The 17231-nt window shown below is 40.1% G+C and overlaps 1 protein-coding gene across 1 annotated transcript in view; it reads right to left on the reverse strand.

Moving 5' to 3' along the window:
- The window catches only part of LOC126281348 (malignant T-cell-amplified sequence 1 homolog), a 64136-nt gene that overhangs the window by 25434 nt on the left and 21471 nt on the right, over positions 1–17231 (reverse strand). The window contains exon 4 of the mRNA XM_049980253.1: positions 5208–5341. Coding sequence (XP_049836210.1) covers positions 5208–5341 — 134 coding nt within the window. The remainder of the gene's footprint in view (positions 1–5207; positions 5342–17231) is intronic.

Below are 17231 nucleotides of genomic sequence, written 5' to 3' on the forward strand. Positions count from 1 at the left end.
GTCTTTATGTTACCAGATTAGACGTGAATGAGCAAAATGACTGTTTAATCTTGGTTTAAATAAACAGCAATAAGACAAACTTAAATAGCATGAGCTCAAGTGCTTAGTTAAGCAATAATGAAATAAACTATCATATCATTCTCTTGCAACAGACAGATGCTACCCCATAGCAATAACCCACTCATAGCACTAAACAGCAAGCCAACCGCTTATTCAATTACTAATTATCTCATAGACAACTGCCTCATTATAGGATTGTGTTACTAGCCCTTAATATGGGTAATTTTCTTGCACGGAAAGTAATTTTTGCTCACCTAGCTCGCTGTTTATTTTACATTACTGCTGCTTACTTGGATATAACAACACAATGTATCACTATTTTAGATGAAGCTATAAGAAAGGAATAGGTATGAGCTTGCAATTGTGAAACAACACTGGAAGTGGGCAAAACAATTTAATTGTGGTTGGTGCACCTCATATATAGGTGCATGTCTCAAGGGTTAAACGACATTTAGTATTATTGTTCTGACAGTGTTTTATATAGAGTTTTTGTTTCTGCAATTGCCTATTCCATCCATTATTGGAATAAATTCGCAAATGTCTAGTCAGAGTGCAATTGAGTACAGTAACATGAGTATCAACACCTAGTGAGAGTTTCACAAAATGTATCCTGCTACTTTATTTTCCTTGCTTGCTGACTGCGTTTTCAGATTATGTGTGCTATTAGTAAGCTCCTTTTTGTGAATGTATTGTGCATGAGTTTAGCGAATTTTACTTTTTTGGGAATAACTTCAGTATACCAAGAGTTCAAAAACAACACAATGAGAATTCAATGTGCAATTTATCAAGTAAAAATTTGGAACATATGGTTAGGATGAAAACGAAGGAACTTTGAGCACCCAGACCCAATCTCGGCCTTAATTATGAACAAAAACAGTGAAAATCCAAGCAAGGGTATACATGCAGTTTTAACACAGCACTGTACAATGCTGCTGAGTGGTTGTGAAGTGAAAAACACATTTTTTTCTGTTTCACCTATCTTGTGACACGTATTAGTCAGAGTGCTTGGACTGAAAATAGCTTTACAAACTTAAAAAATGTTCACACAAAGGTGTGAAAAAAAAAAAAAAAAAAAAACAATTCCAGAGAAAAATATTTAAAACGTTTTATTTAATTTTCAATGGGAAAGCTGCCATTATGTGTCAACCAGATAATGCATAACACCTTAATGGAAAGACTTATAATAAAAATATATCAAACAAATGTTATATATTGATTGAACAGATAACTGCATTAAATTCTGAGTCAAATTTGAGTTAGCCTTAAGGGGCCATGACAAGACAGGAAATTCTCTACAAACTCTGGAGTTTTTCCAAGATCTAGTTAGCCAGATTTCAGAACGGAACAGTGCCTTTAGGCAGCACATTGAAAAATCAGAAAATGGGGTTTCCTTGAGTCTGTCCAAAACAATTCAAAATGAACTGCCGGAATGAGTTAATGAGTTACACATTAATCTCATCAGGAGAGAACTGTCTAAGAAAAATTACTTTGCACTCAAATCGACAAAACAACTGTCTGTGCAAATTTGTCACAACTGGTCACAATGTATGAACTATGCAGCTGTTCTCAGTCAGCTAGAGAAAATGAATGTAAATGAAACACCTCAAAAACTGATAGCTCGGTGTTATGACGGTGCTCCTGTTGTAAGTGGCCACTACAGTGAAGTTGAAATCAGAATTAAAGAAGTTATGAAAATGCTCGCTTTATTCACAGTTATCCATATTAAATAAATTTAATTACTGAATGTTGTGTGATACAGGTACAGATATTCCTCAGCAATGTGGAAGGAATTTTTTTCCTTTTTTCCAAGAGTCTCCTAAACGCACAGCCATTCTTGACGAGAGTGTGAAGAAACCTATTCCTACTTGTCCTCATTCAATCACATGGAATTTCAAATCATGGAATGTAACCACTAAAACCAAATGCCAAAAGGAAATTGTTGTGCGTATGGAAAAAAAATGATTGTGATACTAATGATCACAGTATTGTACACAACATTATGGGACTGAAGTCTTTCCTGAAAATGCAGATCTCCTCTTCTGGATACATTTTCTGATAAAGTCATGCCTCATTGTGGCACTCTGTTCAATAGACTACACCAAAGGAATAACGATGCAGTGAAAACTGTTTAATACATATCTCGCTTTGCAGCTTCTCTCCAGAATGTTAGGGCCTCATCATAAATTAACAATCACTGAGAACAGACAGAACTGACAGCAAAATTGGGGCATTTCACTGAATCAAGAAAGGTGCGTGCACAAGACGCCTGTTACCACATCGCAACTCAGATCAGTGAGAGACTAAATTTTAATGATACCTTGTCAATTGCACCACTGTTTGAACAGTGACCATTTTTTAAACAAAGTTGTTTCCTACACAAAGAACTGAAAGCAGTTATCAATTTGATTAAACCACAGTCTTCACACTTACATCATGAACTGAATGTGTTGTACAGTGGAAAGGATTTCATGAAAGTGTCAGGTGCTGTAACCTTGTTGAACTTACTTTATGCAAATAATATGGAAGTGTCAAACTTCTGCAGATACTATTAATCTTCCCAATTATGACAGGATATGCAGATCACTGCTTTTCTACATTAAAGCGAGTGAAAACATTCATAAGTAATACAACGAATGAGGACAAACTTAATATGCTTAAGATACGCTTAAAAAAAAAAAAAAACCACTACTGACTCAGCCAATTTCTATAAAATGGCCATACACCATTTTGCGGTCTATAAGGGGAGAGGAACTGATTTCATCATCAAAAGTGCATTAATAATTTTCTGCAAAAAATGGCTCTGAGCACTATGCGACTTAACTTCTGAGGTCATCAGTTGCCTAGAACTTAGAACTAATTAAACCTAACTAACCTAAGGACATCACACACATCCATGGCCGAGGCAGGATTCGAACCTGCGACTGTAGCGGTCACTCGGCTCCAGACTGTAGCGCCCAGAACCGCAAGGCCACTCCGGCCAGCTAATTTTCTGACACTTCAGCATGTGAAACCATACTACAAATGATATGTTTTAGGCACATCTTTAATGTCCTGTATCACTTTAAATCCGTATTTACATAATACACAAGTATACATATGATAAATGTGATACATGTAAATTAACAAGGCTGTTGCACATGTCAGATCACAGCGCAATATCCATGATACCATGGAAACATCACTGTTTTGTTATGCAAACTCAAATGCCATGGTATGGATGCACAAAACATTAAACATCTGAAGTACAGAAATGAAACCATCAAAGACAAAGCAGGCAACAATTCTAATACACCCCTCATTAAATATCTCTCCAAAATGCATCTTTTAGTATGATTTGTTGCGGTAAACCGTCGGAAAATGTGACATTGCGGGATAAATGAGCTACTTGTAGATATAAGCTTGGAGTTAGCTATTGACGTTATTTAGTGGTCGATTATGAAACGGAACAGAGATACAATATGTAAACATACGGCTAGAGTGTGATATTGGAAGAATAGTCTGACACACCACTCACAAAACAGAACCATTTACACAGTGAGGGATTTACTAAATCTAATGTTGGTCAAACAGCCTGACGTTTCTCCACCAGAATGAGAGAGCACACAAACTCAATAAACAGCTGTAAATCTTCATTTAGTGCACGTGTACAAAACTACAATCATAGAACCAAGGAATATTTGACGGTAATACAGAGGGTAAAGAAAGGCAGATTACTGAGCATTCTACAAGAAATTGAACTTTAAAGAACCTTCAAAGAACAACCACGTTACACACTCAATGAACAAACAGACCTCAGAAATAAAAATTTTCTCAGTTGTTTTAGACATTTACTCTAATGTATAATGAGTGCACACTTTCAGATGAGTCAATCTGTAGTGCTATATATAATCTACTCAAAACTGCAGTACATGAAATGGAATACTGGCTATAGTCTGATTAAAACTACTTGACAGTTGATGTCTATCTCTTGCCCTTTCAATGTTGCTACATTGGCTGCTGGCTACTGCTCCATCAGTAGCGACACAGAAACAAAGTGGTCACATCACAAAATAATGCTGTTAATGTATAACACGAAGTGGCTGGCACACCGTATAACGGAAATGCGAGATGCTCTGTCGGCAACCCATTTTTAGGTGACCAATGACTGAAATATGGCAAATGACATTTTGCAGCCCTGAATTTAAACCCATCTTAACCACAACCTTGTGGTGCTCAATGTATCCACGAAAAGGCTGTCAGCAATCTGCAGCAGAACTACAATCACAATTGCTTTGTTCACAGCAACTGAAGCTAACCTCTACAAAAAAACTCAAGGCGTAAAAATTTTAGTCTCAGTGGTAAAAGCAAACTTTAATTTCTTGCTGTCATTGGTTACCTAATACTATCCTTAAACTTGCTACACAAGCTGCAGCATTACCAACTGATGAGCAGTCCTGGTTGGCACCTTGTTGCTGATTACAGATGACACAGATAAATTCCAAACGAAAAAAAAGAATGACGATAAGAAAAATAGCAGCAAAGTAAGGAGTCAATACAATGGTGAAAATGATGGGTGAAAAGTATAAGAAATTAAAGAAAAAATACATTTAAACCAATTAACTGAATAAAAATAGTAATTAAAGCCTTTTGATTAGATTTAGAAACAAAAAATTTCAAAAGGCCAGACCCAGGATCTAGTTTCCAAACAAATCAAGGAAGAAAGCCAGACAAGGAACTGGAAGTGAACTGACAAATAATTGCTGTTGGAGGAAACCAGCTCCAATGAGTGAAGTGTCAACTATCATTGCAATTAATTTTTTTCAGACTATAGTACTACTAACAAATTTTTCTTATCAATCAAAATCTTGTTCATATACGAATGTCAACAAACAACAAATTGGTTGTACATACTATTAAACCCACTTTATGTTTTTCTCACTACATTGTATTATGTTTGTAGAAGCTTGACAATGGCATAATACCACAATTGGAACAATGCTAAAATTGCAATCATACAATAAATCACAAACAGTTGAAAGCACGATAACATAATTTAAACAATGATCATGGCACATGATGTTATATATGGCTTGTGTAACATGTTCAAGACATTTACTTCCAGTAACTTAAATTCATTAAATCACAGTTTTATACGAAATAAAGGATACAACAATTGTTCCCTTTGGAACTGGAGTCATTTTGGCTCCTGGAGATGTAAGTCCCGGACACATAATGTTAGCACCACTAAGGACAAATCGAATAGCTCCCTTATCAACCTGCTCCCATGGCAACAGGAATGGATCTGTAACAAAGAAACGATCATACATCATGATGTGTGCTAGGTGCCTGACAAAATCGATGGATGAGTAACGCACGTAGAAATCAAGCTGGCACAGCCAACAATGAAAGGTAAAATCTTATGAGTTTCATCAGAACTACTTGCTGGTTCTTATTTATCTGATGTCTCACATCAGTTAAAAAAACAAAGTTGCACACTATTGTATCCCAGAAACCTGTAACTTGAAAGAAAGTATCTTAAACTGCTAGCTAGCTAGACATTTATATAATCAACAATGCTCTAATGTAAAAAACGAAGAATCTCCTTATAATCAAGTGCTAACAAACGAAAAAGTATGATAATTTTAAACTAAGACAGAAAGCAATATTACACTGTCTAAACTATAACAACAACAACCACCAGTTATACATGAAACTGTAACATTTAAACAATGGAAAATCCAGGATGGAATGTAACAATACCAGAGAAGGGAAGTTGCTACTCACCATATAGCGGAGATGCTGAGTTGCGATAGGCACAACAAAAACAACTCCCAAATTCAACCATGCAGGACTAGTTAAAGACCTTCTCTCCTTCTCCCAGTCCCTAACAGTGGACACACGTTTTCGCCACCTGACCAATCGGATTCAACCGAAAACCAATATTGAACCTTGACTATCAGTTCATTCCTCCATCCAACCATGATCCACCCCCACTGCCTCCAAACCACCCCCTGTTAACTTTCCAGAATTTCTTAACCTTGAACCTTGTCTCAACATCACTCCCCAAATCCCTCAACATGCAAACCAACCTTACATCCGCAGAAAGAACCACAGTCCACCATCTAAAAACTGATCCTGAACTTATAATCCTACCTGCTGACAAAGGCTCCACCACCGTTGTTTTGAACCGTAAGGATTATGTGACAGAGGGGCTCCATCAGCTGTCAGATACTTCCAGTAATCCAGCCACTACTCAAATCCTTAGGTCCATCCCAGAACCTCTCCCCACAGTCCATCTCTCTACTGACCCCTACCACTCTTGCACTCCCAACTTCTACATGTTGCCGAAGTCCATAAACCCAACCACCCAGGACGCCCCATTGTGGCCGCTTACTGTGCCCCCACTGAGAGAAACTCTGCTCTCATAGACCAACACTTTCTACTTATTACCTGGAACCTATCCTCCAATATAAAAGATACCAACCGTTTCCTCGACAGACTCTCCACAGTTCCTGTCTCTTTACCACACGGTGCCCTGCTCGTCACTATTGATGCCACCTCCCTGTACACTAACATTCCTAATGCCCATGGCCTTTCTGCTATCGAACACTACCTTTCCAAACTCCCTATGGATTCCAAACCTCCTTCCTAGTCTACATGACCAACTATATCCTCACCCACAATTAGTTCTCCTTTGAACACATTACCTACAAACAAATCTGTGGTACGGCTATGGGCACCCACATGGCATCATCCTATGCTAACCTATTGAGGGCTATCTAGAGGAATTCGTCCTAAAAACACAGAATCCTACACCCCTCACCTGGTTCAGATTTATTGATGACATCTTTGCTATCTGGATTGAAGGTGAGAACACCTTATTCACATTCCTCCAGAACCTCAACAATTTCTCCCCCATTTGCTTCACCTGGTCCTACTCAACCCGACAAGCCACCTTCCTACATGTTGACCTTCACCTCACGGATGGTTACATCAGTACCTCCGTACATATCAAACCTACTAACTACCAGCAACACCTCCACTTCGACAGCTGCCACCCATTCCATACCAAGAAGTCCCTTCTGTACAGCCTAGCCACGTGTGGTCGTCGCATCTACAGTGACGAGCAGTCCCTCTCAAAATATACCGAGGGTCTCACTGAAGCCTTCACTGATCATAATTATCCTCCCATCCTTGTACAAAAACAAATCTCCTGTGCCTTATCTTTCCAGTCTCCCACCACCTCTGAAAGTCCCATAGTCCGGCCACAGAGGAACATTCCCCTCTTAACTCAGTACCATCCGGGACTGGAGCAACTGAATTACAATCTCCGCCAGGGTTTCGATTATCTCTCATCGTGCACTGAAATGAGAAATGTCCTGCCCACTAATCCTTCCCACCCCTCCTACCGTGGTATTCCGCCGTCCACCGAACCTACACAATATACTCGTCCATCCTTACACAGCCCCTTACCTCATGGCTCATACCCCTGTAATAGACGTAGATGCAAGACCTGTCCCATACAGCATCCTACCACCACCTACTCCACTCCAGTCTGGTCACTAACATCACCTATCCCATCAAAGGCAGGGCTACCTGTGAAACTAGTCATGTGATTTACAAACTAAGCTGCAACCACTGTGCTGCATTCTATGTAGGAATGACAAACAACAAGCTGTCTGTCGTCATGAACGGCCACTGACAAACTGTGGCCAAAAAACAAGTGGACCACCCTGTTACTGAACACGCTGCCAAACATGATATCCCTCCTCTCAATGACTGCTTTACAGCCTGTGCCATATGGATCCTTCCCACCAACACCAGCTTTTCTGAATTGTGCAGGTGGGAACTTTCCTGCAATACATCCTACATTCCCGTAAGCCTCCTGGCCTCAACCTTCGTCAGTCACTGTCCTCACCCATCCAACCCCCTCCCTGTTCCCATTCCAGCACTACACAGCCATCATTTCACCGCCACACCCAGTCTTAATTTCTTTTTATTTCTCTCCTTTCCGCTACTTACCCCCTCCCCCCCTCTGCCTTCTGTCTAAACTGTAACACTTCACTGTCCGCCACTCCCACCGTACTATCACCTGCCCAAGCCGCCTCCTTACCCCACCCAGTCGCCACTCCCATCATGCACTGGTGCTGCTGCTCGCAGTGTAGTTTCAGCTCTCTGAGACTATGTGTGTGTGTGTGTGTGTGTGTGTGTGTGTGTGTGTGCGTGCGTGTGCGCGCCATATAAAGCTATAGTTCCAAATCAGTATAAAACTGAATTATGCAAAACTATTAAAAAGAGCTGACAAAACATTACTACGATAATGAGGGGAAGGCAAATGGATTGACTTTCAATATAGTTGATCACTTCAAGTATATACTGTAGTGTATCAACCGTATTTGGTCAAAAAATATACCAGAGTGGAAGTGAGTTGCAACAGAGCCAACCACAGGTAGGCAAGAGAGTTATGCAAAAGGATGAAAGCCTTTCCTCACTTGTCACCACAGAAATGTTTAGAGTGCATGCCTCAAGCCCTAAACGAACATAGTCCAGGCGTATAAGTATTCAGCAATTCGTGTAGTAAAGCATTTTCATCTCAATATCACAGCCTATATGATGAGCCCGAGGCACCCGGAACATCATCCCTGCTGTTTGCCCACGAGACAGGGCAGTATTCCCTCAGTCACAAGGAACCCGCCTGCTTGCAGGACGAAGTTCATGGCTATCGACAGCTGTGCCGCTATGGTGTCATCGCTGTCACAGCCAGACATTGCTGACAGTGACACTGAGTGATGCCATGCTTCGCCCCAATCTTTGCATTGTCAGCAACACCAGACATCTACTGTTTCACATGAGAGGCAATTGGACACCTCCACCAAGCTGTCCCTGAGGTACAACGGCTGAAGGCTGGAATAAACAAATTAACAGAACAGATCTGCGGTTGTCCTGACGTTCCATTTCACTCTCCATGAGTGACAATCCAAGTGTCATTTAACAATACGGAGTCTTTTCAGTAAACACACAAAACTGATATAGGTACACATGTCTGTATCAGCAGCTAACAGAATGCTATACAGCTATATCAGCATCTTAAGGCTTAAGATCACTTAGTGCTAACTTCACAGTGCCTATGACAGTCACCTTCATTAGCAGTAAAGTTATGTGAGTGTGAAGCTTTAATGTTTTGAAATACAGTTGAGGAAAAACTATTAATATTAAAAAGTAAAATACTAAGAAAAACTTTTGGATCTGTAATCATGAAAATATCATAGAATGGAGCATAATAAAAACATGAAGAACAAGCAGAGTTGTACAAACAAAGCAACAGCATCAAAATGCTAAAAAGAGAAGGTTCAATTGACATGATCACAAAGCAAGAATGTTGGAGATAAAGATTACTCACAATAACATTCCACAAAACAACAGTTCGAATGAAAGGACAAAAAAGGCCAAGAATTAGGTTACAAAGGCAATATCTAAGATGGCTAAGGATCATATCTGAACCTACAACTAATTCACTCTACAGAAATAAATGGAAGAGGCTTGAAGAGCATATAAATCTAAATTTACACATGCACTCTGCAAACCGCTGTGAAATGTGTGGCACATAGGGTATTTCCCTGTTTAAACATCACTGTCAGCACTATTATTTTCTCCTCGCGATCCATAGGGGAGCGACATATAGGGCATTTTAATAAGTCCTTTAATTCACCATTTAAAGCTGGCTTTCTCCAGATTGTTTGCGTCCTATCATCAAGTATCTGCCAGTTCAATTTCTTCAACATTTCTGCGACATTCTCCCATGGGTCAAACAAAGCTGTGACCATTCGTTCTACCCTTCGTTGCATATGGTCAATAACACCTGTTAGACCTATTCGGTAGGGGTCACGTACACTAGAGCAATACTGTAGAATGGATCACAAGTGTTTTCTAACTAATCTCCCTTGTGAACTGATTGCATTTCCCTAGTATTCTACCAATGACCCGAAGTCTGCCAAGTGCTTTATCTATCACAGAGCCTACGCGACTGTCCCATTTCATATGGCAACAAATTGTTACAATCGGGTACAGCGAAACCTGCTCATAACAGCACTCAATGGACCCTGGAAATTATGTTGTTATAAACAAGTATTATTGCAACCAAGATTCATATTTCAGTTGGTGGCAAATGGGGGGAAAAATAAATAAATTTATTTAGTCTTGTTTTATTTTACATATTGTATCCATCCTTAAGCTTACATGAATACAGTGTATACAGCTGTATGTTGAGTACTCAACAAACTTCTTTATTTAGGAGTGAAGTAATCTATTTGGCTAATATAGGCTCTATAAATTATGTTCTACATTCATTACTTCATTTGCAATTCCACTGCTCTCCTCCCCTAGCTTCATAGAACATGTTCACAATTCTAATGCCTTCTGAAGCATCACTCACAGTAGGTATAGGCACTTTATTTCTTTCCTTCTCCCTCTTCTTCTTCACCTCTGTAGCTCACTTCATGTCACTGTGGGCCTGATTCTTCACTTCATATGCAATTTCATCTTCAGTTGTAAAAAGGTCACCATTTATTGTTGTATGCATTTCATAGTCACACTGACTGGGAGTATCACAGTGGATTTGTGGCAATACTGCAGATAGCAGCAGATCAGCATAATCAAACACATTTTCCATTTATATGGCAAATATTCCTTCTGCCGTACTTCCTGCACGACAGAAACAGTTCTTGATGGTTTGATCTGTGACCCGGTTCCAAGCTCTGGTAATGCATCTGATCACATCCATCAGTGTAATAGAATAACCTGCTTTTCTCAATGCATTGCATCATTTTCACTAACACGAGCTTGTGACAGTGGAATTTCACACTCCCAATTACTATTTGGTTCATTGGCTGCAATAAGTTTATTATATTTGTAGAAATTAAAAAAAAACCTTAATATTCTCCAAATGAGAGAGAGCACAAAGCACTGGACAGTTGTCAACAAGAAGCAGTCTCTTCCCCTGATCCCAACATCTTATTTCAACTTCAAAGAGCATAGAAATCATCCAGGAGTTTTTATTAGCACTGAAGTGCACTGGCAGATTGTCTACATGCTTAAAACACCTAGATTTTTTTATTTACCTATCATGAGCAATTTTGTCTTCTCAGTTCCATCTGGAGTAGTACAAACCAGAACTGTTATTCATTTAGACAACTTGCTGTCAACACATTTTTCACTCTTGAATTTTAGAGTTTTGACAAGTGTCAATTTAAAGAAAATGCCAGTCTCATCTGCATTAAAAATGTCGCAGTCTGCACATCCTTTATAAACTATAGGCCATGTGGCAGTGAGCCACCCCTGAGTTCTTCCAATATTCATACTGTTGGCTTCACTGCCCACTTTGCCAAAAATAATGCTGTGACATGGCTTGAATCTGTCAATCCAGTCACTGCTGCACAGAAATTTCTCATCTTTTAATTTATTGTCAAATTATTCTGCATTCACAATAACAAGAGGTCCACTAATGGGTACACTGATGTTTTTCTGTTGCTTAAACCACTTAAGCAGCACTTCAACCATGTCACCCTGTTCAGCTTTCGTAACTGCTTAATTTTATATCCATTTTGCTCAAACACAATAATGATTTTATAGAAATTTTATTTTCAAACAAATCATTTAGACTGTGGAAATTACGGGGCCAAATTAATGACACACATCAACCTTTTTAGCCATGTTCTAAATTTCATGAATCACTTTCACTTTTCTTTTACTAGCCATGCTGTTCTAAAATGCATGCACTTCGCAACAAACTGCTATGGAAACTTACATCATGTGTACTGTTGGCAAGTTCTGCAACTGTCATCACTACTGTAGTATGAATGTGCTAGGGCAGCAATGAGATGAGGGGTCTATACAACACCCATCATTGATAGAAGGGCAGAGAGAAGACTGTGCCATATTACAACAACAGGTTTCGTTCTACAGTACATTGATTCTTGGAAAATCTTTTAGCTAACTGAGGTTGAAAATGACATTATATACAAGGTAAATGCATATACATTTGCTGTATTAAGCAAGGATGAGAAGAATGTTCCTTATGAGGAATATGGCTGTACCACAGAAATCACGACATTATAGCTGAGTTGTCGTCGTAACCAATGTCATTACAAGACAGTTTGACTGCATTTGTAAAAGTTGACTGATCTTAACTGTGACGCTCTGATATTGTAGTCATAAGAAACATTTTCCATTCTGTGAAGTGCAAACCTTTATTATGCTGAACATTTAAGCCAAGTTACCAGTCAATGCATCACTTTTAACTATTATCATGATCTTACCGCATATTTCTGCAGCTCTTTTTCAGACAGTATTTCATCATACATAACTGTATCTTCTACAAAAGTCAGACGTTACTATTAATTTTGTCCGCCAGATCATTAATATACAACATGAAGAAGAAGAGCTCCAACTCACCTGCTTGAAGCATGCCTAAAATTACTTTTAGATCTGTCAATGACTCCCCATCTAGGATGCCATGCTGTGTCTTCCCTACCAAAAATTCCTCCATATCCAGTCACAAATTTCACTTGATGCTCCATATGATTGTACTTCTGATATTATGCATAGCTGTGGTACTGAGCCAAATTCTTTATGAAAGTCAAGAAATACAGCATCTACCTGACTGCCTTGCTAGTTGGGCTTCGCACATCTTATTTTTTCAGAATATAAACTGGTTTGCATGGAGGTAATACCGATTGAGACGCCTTCTTCAGTTTAAGCTCAGAACATGTTCTAAGATTCAACAACAAATATATAAAATAAAGGGAAGGCAACCTCTCACCCACAGTCGACTGAAATGTGGCACATAGAAACATGAAACAGAAAACATTATTTACACTAGCTTTCGAGCTCTCTCTCTCTTTCTCTAGCAGAAGTGCGCGCACACACACACACACACACACACACACACACACACACACACACACACACACACACACACACACACCAGTAGTTTCAGTGAGACTTACTGTTTATTATCGACAGCAGTTGCCTGTCCAGATTAGGGTATGGACGAGGTAGGAAAGGACGCAAGAGGCAGGGTATGGACAGGGTAGGAAAGGACGCAAGAGGCAGGGTATGGACAGGGTAGGAAAGGACGCAAGAGGCAGGGTATGGACAGGGTAGGAAAGGATGCAAGAGGCAAGGGGGGGATAACGGGATAGTGTGAGGTAGGTTTTTTGGCAGATTGTACAGCAGCTGCACAAAAGGACACAAGGAATTCAGGTGTAAGAGAGAGAGAAAGAGAGAGAGAGAGAGAGAGAGAGAGAGAGAGAGAGAGAGAGTGTGCCTGCATGGGGGTGGGGGAGCGGGTGGGGGTGGGGACACACAGTACATGATCTGGAGGGGAAGGGAGAAGGAAAAGGTGAGGTGAGGCAGTGGAAAACAGGTTAGTGGAGATTTAGGCCAGGCGGTTGTATGTGTGGGATATGCTGGAGAGAATTGCCACCTGCATAGTTGAGAGAAACTAGTGCTGGAAGGTGGTTTTCAAATGGTTCTCATGGTGAAGCAGCTTTGTAAGTCGTTTATATTGTGGTGCACAGGATGTTTGACAACTGGACGGTCAAGTTTGCTCTTTGCCACAGTTTGGCAGTGGCCATTCATGCAAGTAGACAGTTTGTTACTTGTCATGCCCACATATAATGCTGCACAGTAATTGCAGCATAGTTGTTACATAAGATAGCTGCTTTCGCATGTGCCACTGCCTTTTACAGGGTAGGAAATGCCTGTGACTGGACTGCCGTAAGAGGTGGTGGGTGGGGGTAAGGAACAGGTCTCGCACCTGACTTGATCTCAAGTGTGTAACTCAGGTGGGTGCAGGAGGATTGGGAGCAGGATTCAAATAGGGATAGACAAGGACATTCTGTAGATTGCGTTGGCAATAGAACACAGCTTTGGGTGACATGGGTAGAATGGCACAGTGAGAGGCAGTCAGAAACCTAGTGAAGGATATAACTTATCTTGAAACACGCAGTCACACCCAGGCCTTGAAAAGCGCAACCCTATTCTACTGACTACCTCCCACTATGCCCTGAGATGAGTGATGGTATCCTACCCAAAACCCTATATACATTACCCAAAACTGTGTTCCACTGCTCACTCAACTTTCAGAATATCTCTGTTCCAGTCCTACACCCCATGAGTCATACCCTTTTGATCGACATATGTGCAAGATCTTCCACATACAGCCACCCACCACCTCTTACCACAGTCCAGTCGCAGTCACTTCCTACTCTATAGAAGGCAGGGCCAAGTGTGAAAGCACGACCGCAAACTTGAACACTCAGTTGCCGAACATGCTGCAGACCACCACACAAATGACTAACAGTTGCTTCACTATGTGAGTCACTTGGATACTTCCTTCCAGAACTAGTTTCCCCGAACTACAGGTGTGTGAACTGTGTCCCCAGCATATCATGTGCTCTTATAATCCCCCTGGTCTAAACCACCATTAACCTATTTCCCACTGCCTCATCTCACTTTTCCCCTGTTCTATTCTGTACACACAATTTCTCCTCCTCCAGACTGTGCACTGCCTTCTCCCATCACTCTTCCTCCCCTCCCTCATGTGGGCATATTCTCTCTCTCTCTCTCTCTCTCTCTCTCTCTCTCTCTCTCTCTCTCTCTCTGCCTCACATATGCTCCCTCTGCAATTCTTGTCTTATTGCACACCTGCTGAGTCATCTGCTAAAAGACTTGCCTCCAACTCTCCCACTACCCCCCCTCCCCCCCCAACCACCACCACCAATCTGCCCAGGCAACTGCTATCGATAATCAACAGTCAGTCTCGCCATGGCCACTGGTGTTGTTGTTTGGATACTGTAAATAGTGCAAATACTGTTTCTATGCACCACACATCACTCAGCTGTAGGTAAGTGATTGTCTTCATTTTACATATTATTCCATCCAGGAGTTTTCATTATAATCCTACAACAAATGGATGTCAAGTCTATGGATTGGTAGTTTCGTGGATCACTTCTGCTGCCCTTCTTACAGACAGCATGTTGCTCAACAGAGAAGGTAAATCAGCCACAAACTGGTATAGAATCTGATTTGTATTCCATTGGGTCCTGGGAGCTTTGTTCAATTTTAGCAATTCCTCCTGTTTCCCAACACCAAAGACACACAATGTTATATCACTCACCTTTGAAGCGGGGGAATTAAATTGAGGTAATACTACTAGGTTTTCCTTTGTAAATGAACATCTGGAAAATGGTCCCCCTACTTGTCTACATAGATTTTGTCCAATTTTTTTAATTTACGCAGAGTGTGGACAGAAATGAACATGACAGAAGAGAGTACTCCAGATGGCCACGCATTTTCAAAAATTTGCATTTTTGCTGCAGGTCGGGTGAGAGTTGAGACCATTATGCCAGAGTTGTTTCTGTCCAGTGGTTGGTGCAGTACAGAATGGTAATCTGAAGGTCTTGGGGTCGATCGGCTAAATGGAAACATTTTTTTATTTTCAATTGTTACCCAGCTTACACTGCAAATAAACTGAAACAATTCTCAATATATTGGACATATTAATATTTTCATAAAAGGTGTGAGAAGGACGGACAAAGTAAAATTTTGGATTGCAAATAAATTTCCAAGAAAGGGTTGTAACTGAAGTTTACAGGACTTTGTATTCCATTACTTTCATTTTGACCAACGAGCAGCCTTCAGCAGCTGCATGCAAACAATAGGGTCGCGCTGCAGGTAAAATCAGCCCATCGAGAGAGAGAGAGAGAGAGAGAGAGAGAGAGAGAGAGAGAGAGAGAGAGAGGGTCACATTTCAAGAAGACTGCATCAAAATACATTACATCTTACAGCACCAGCCATCCACACCAATAATTGGCTAAATGATGCATTACGCATAGTTTGCTGTCGAACTATTTGTGTAATCAATGTAAATGAAGATTCTTTTCAATATATACTTTAAAACATTTGTGAAACTGTAAAAATGCAACTTTATAATGAGTGCAAGATGTCGACAACCACTACACCCTATGCTTACTATGATCATCATCCTGGCACACATAAATCATCAACTGTAAAATAATAAAGTGCCTGTATGTAATTTTATATATGAAGTTCTCATGTAAGTCTTTAAGTCCCTTTGTGAAAGTTTATTTACAATCCAAACTTATCCTTTGCCTTTCCTTATCATGCTTTTTATAAAAATATTAGTAAATAGAATATCTTGGGCAATATTTTGATTTATTTTCAGTGTAAGTAATGGAAAAAAGTAGATTTCTGCACAGGTACTTGATCCGATGACCTTTGGTTTACACCTCCAGACACTTCCCGTGGTGCCAATGGCTAACTGGAATGTACACCAGCATAAATAGCTTATGCCTTACCCAATCTATGCCAAAATTGCCATTCCCCCCAAATACTTGCCCATCTGGGGCTGCCACTTCTGTCACTTCTTGTCAATCTATGGAAAAACCATAAATCTGAATGAAACTGGTGATAGCAAGTGGGTAGTCCCCTTGTGAGTTCAGCTCTTTTGCTTTGCTATCCTCAGTTTCAGATCCTGTCTCGTCCATGAGCGTCTGGACAGTAACAGCCTTTACATATGAGCAGAAATTCTTTGCGTTTCATTAGACATCTTTTGCTAATATTCTGTTATAGTAGTCACTGAAGGTTTCATGCTTCACCCTCTTGAAAGCCAAATCATTTCAGTCAGAATCACTATCTGCAGCTCTATAGGCTTTGTTTCGCACCTAATATGCTACAGGCTTTCTTAAAAATTTCTTTACAGTGACTGTATACCAACGAGGGTCCTTCTCACTACTAGGTACATATCTATGAAATGTATGAACAACGACTCTTCTAAACCTGAGTCACAGTTCTTCTGCATGCTCCTTTAAAGCTATAAATGTTTCAATTTCTTTATTGAGATATGATGCAACTGCATCTTTATCTACACTGTGTGATCAAAAATATCCAGACACCCAAAAACATATGTTTTTCATATTAGGTGCATTGTGTTGCCACCTACTGCCAGGTACTCCATATCAATGACAGCAGTCATTAGACACCGTGAGAGTTCTGAATGAATACTGTTGAATTAGTAACAGATATCAGAAAATTTTTAAATAAAATTAATGTTACTGTGGTGCACCCCTTTTGTTGAAAGTCGTTTTTTTAAAAACCTCTCCCCCGCACTA

Source organism: Schistocerca gregaria, chromosome 7 (assembly GCF_023897955.1).
Source record: "Schistocerca gregaria isolate iqSchGreg1 chromosome 7, iqSchGreg1.2, whole genome shotgun sequence".
In the NCBI taxonomy this organism is placed as follows: Eukaryota; Metazoa; Arthropoda; class Insecta; order Orthoptera; family Acrididae; genus Schistocerca; species Schistocerca gregaria.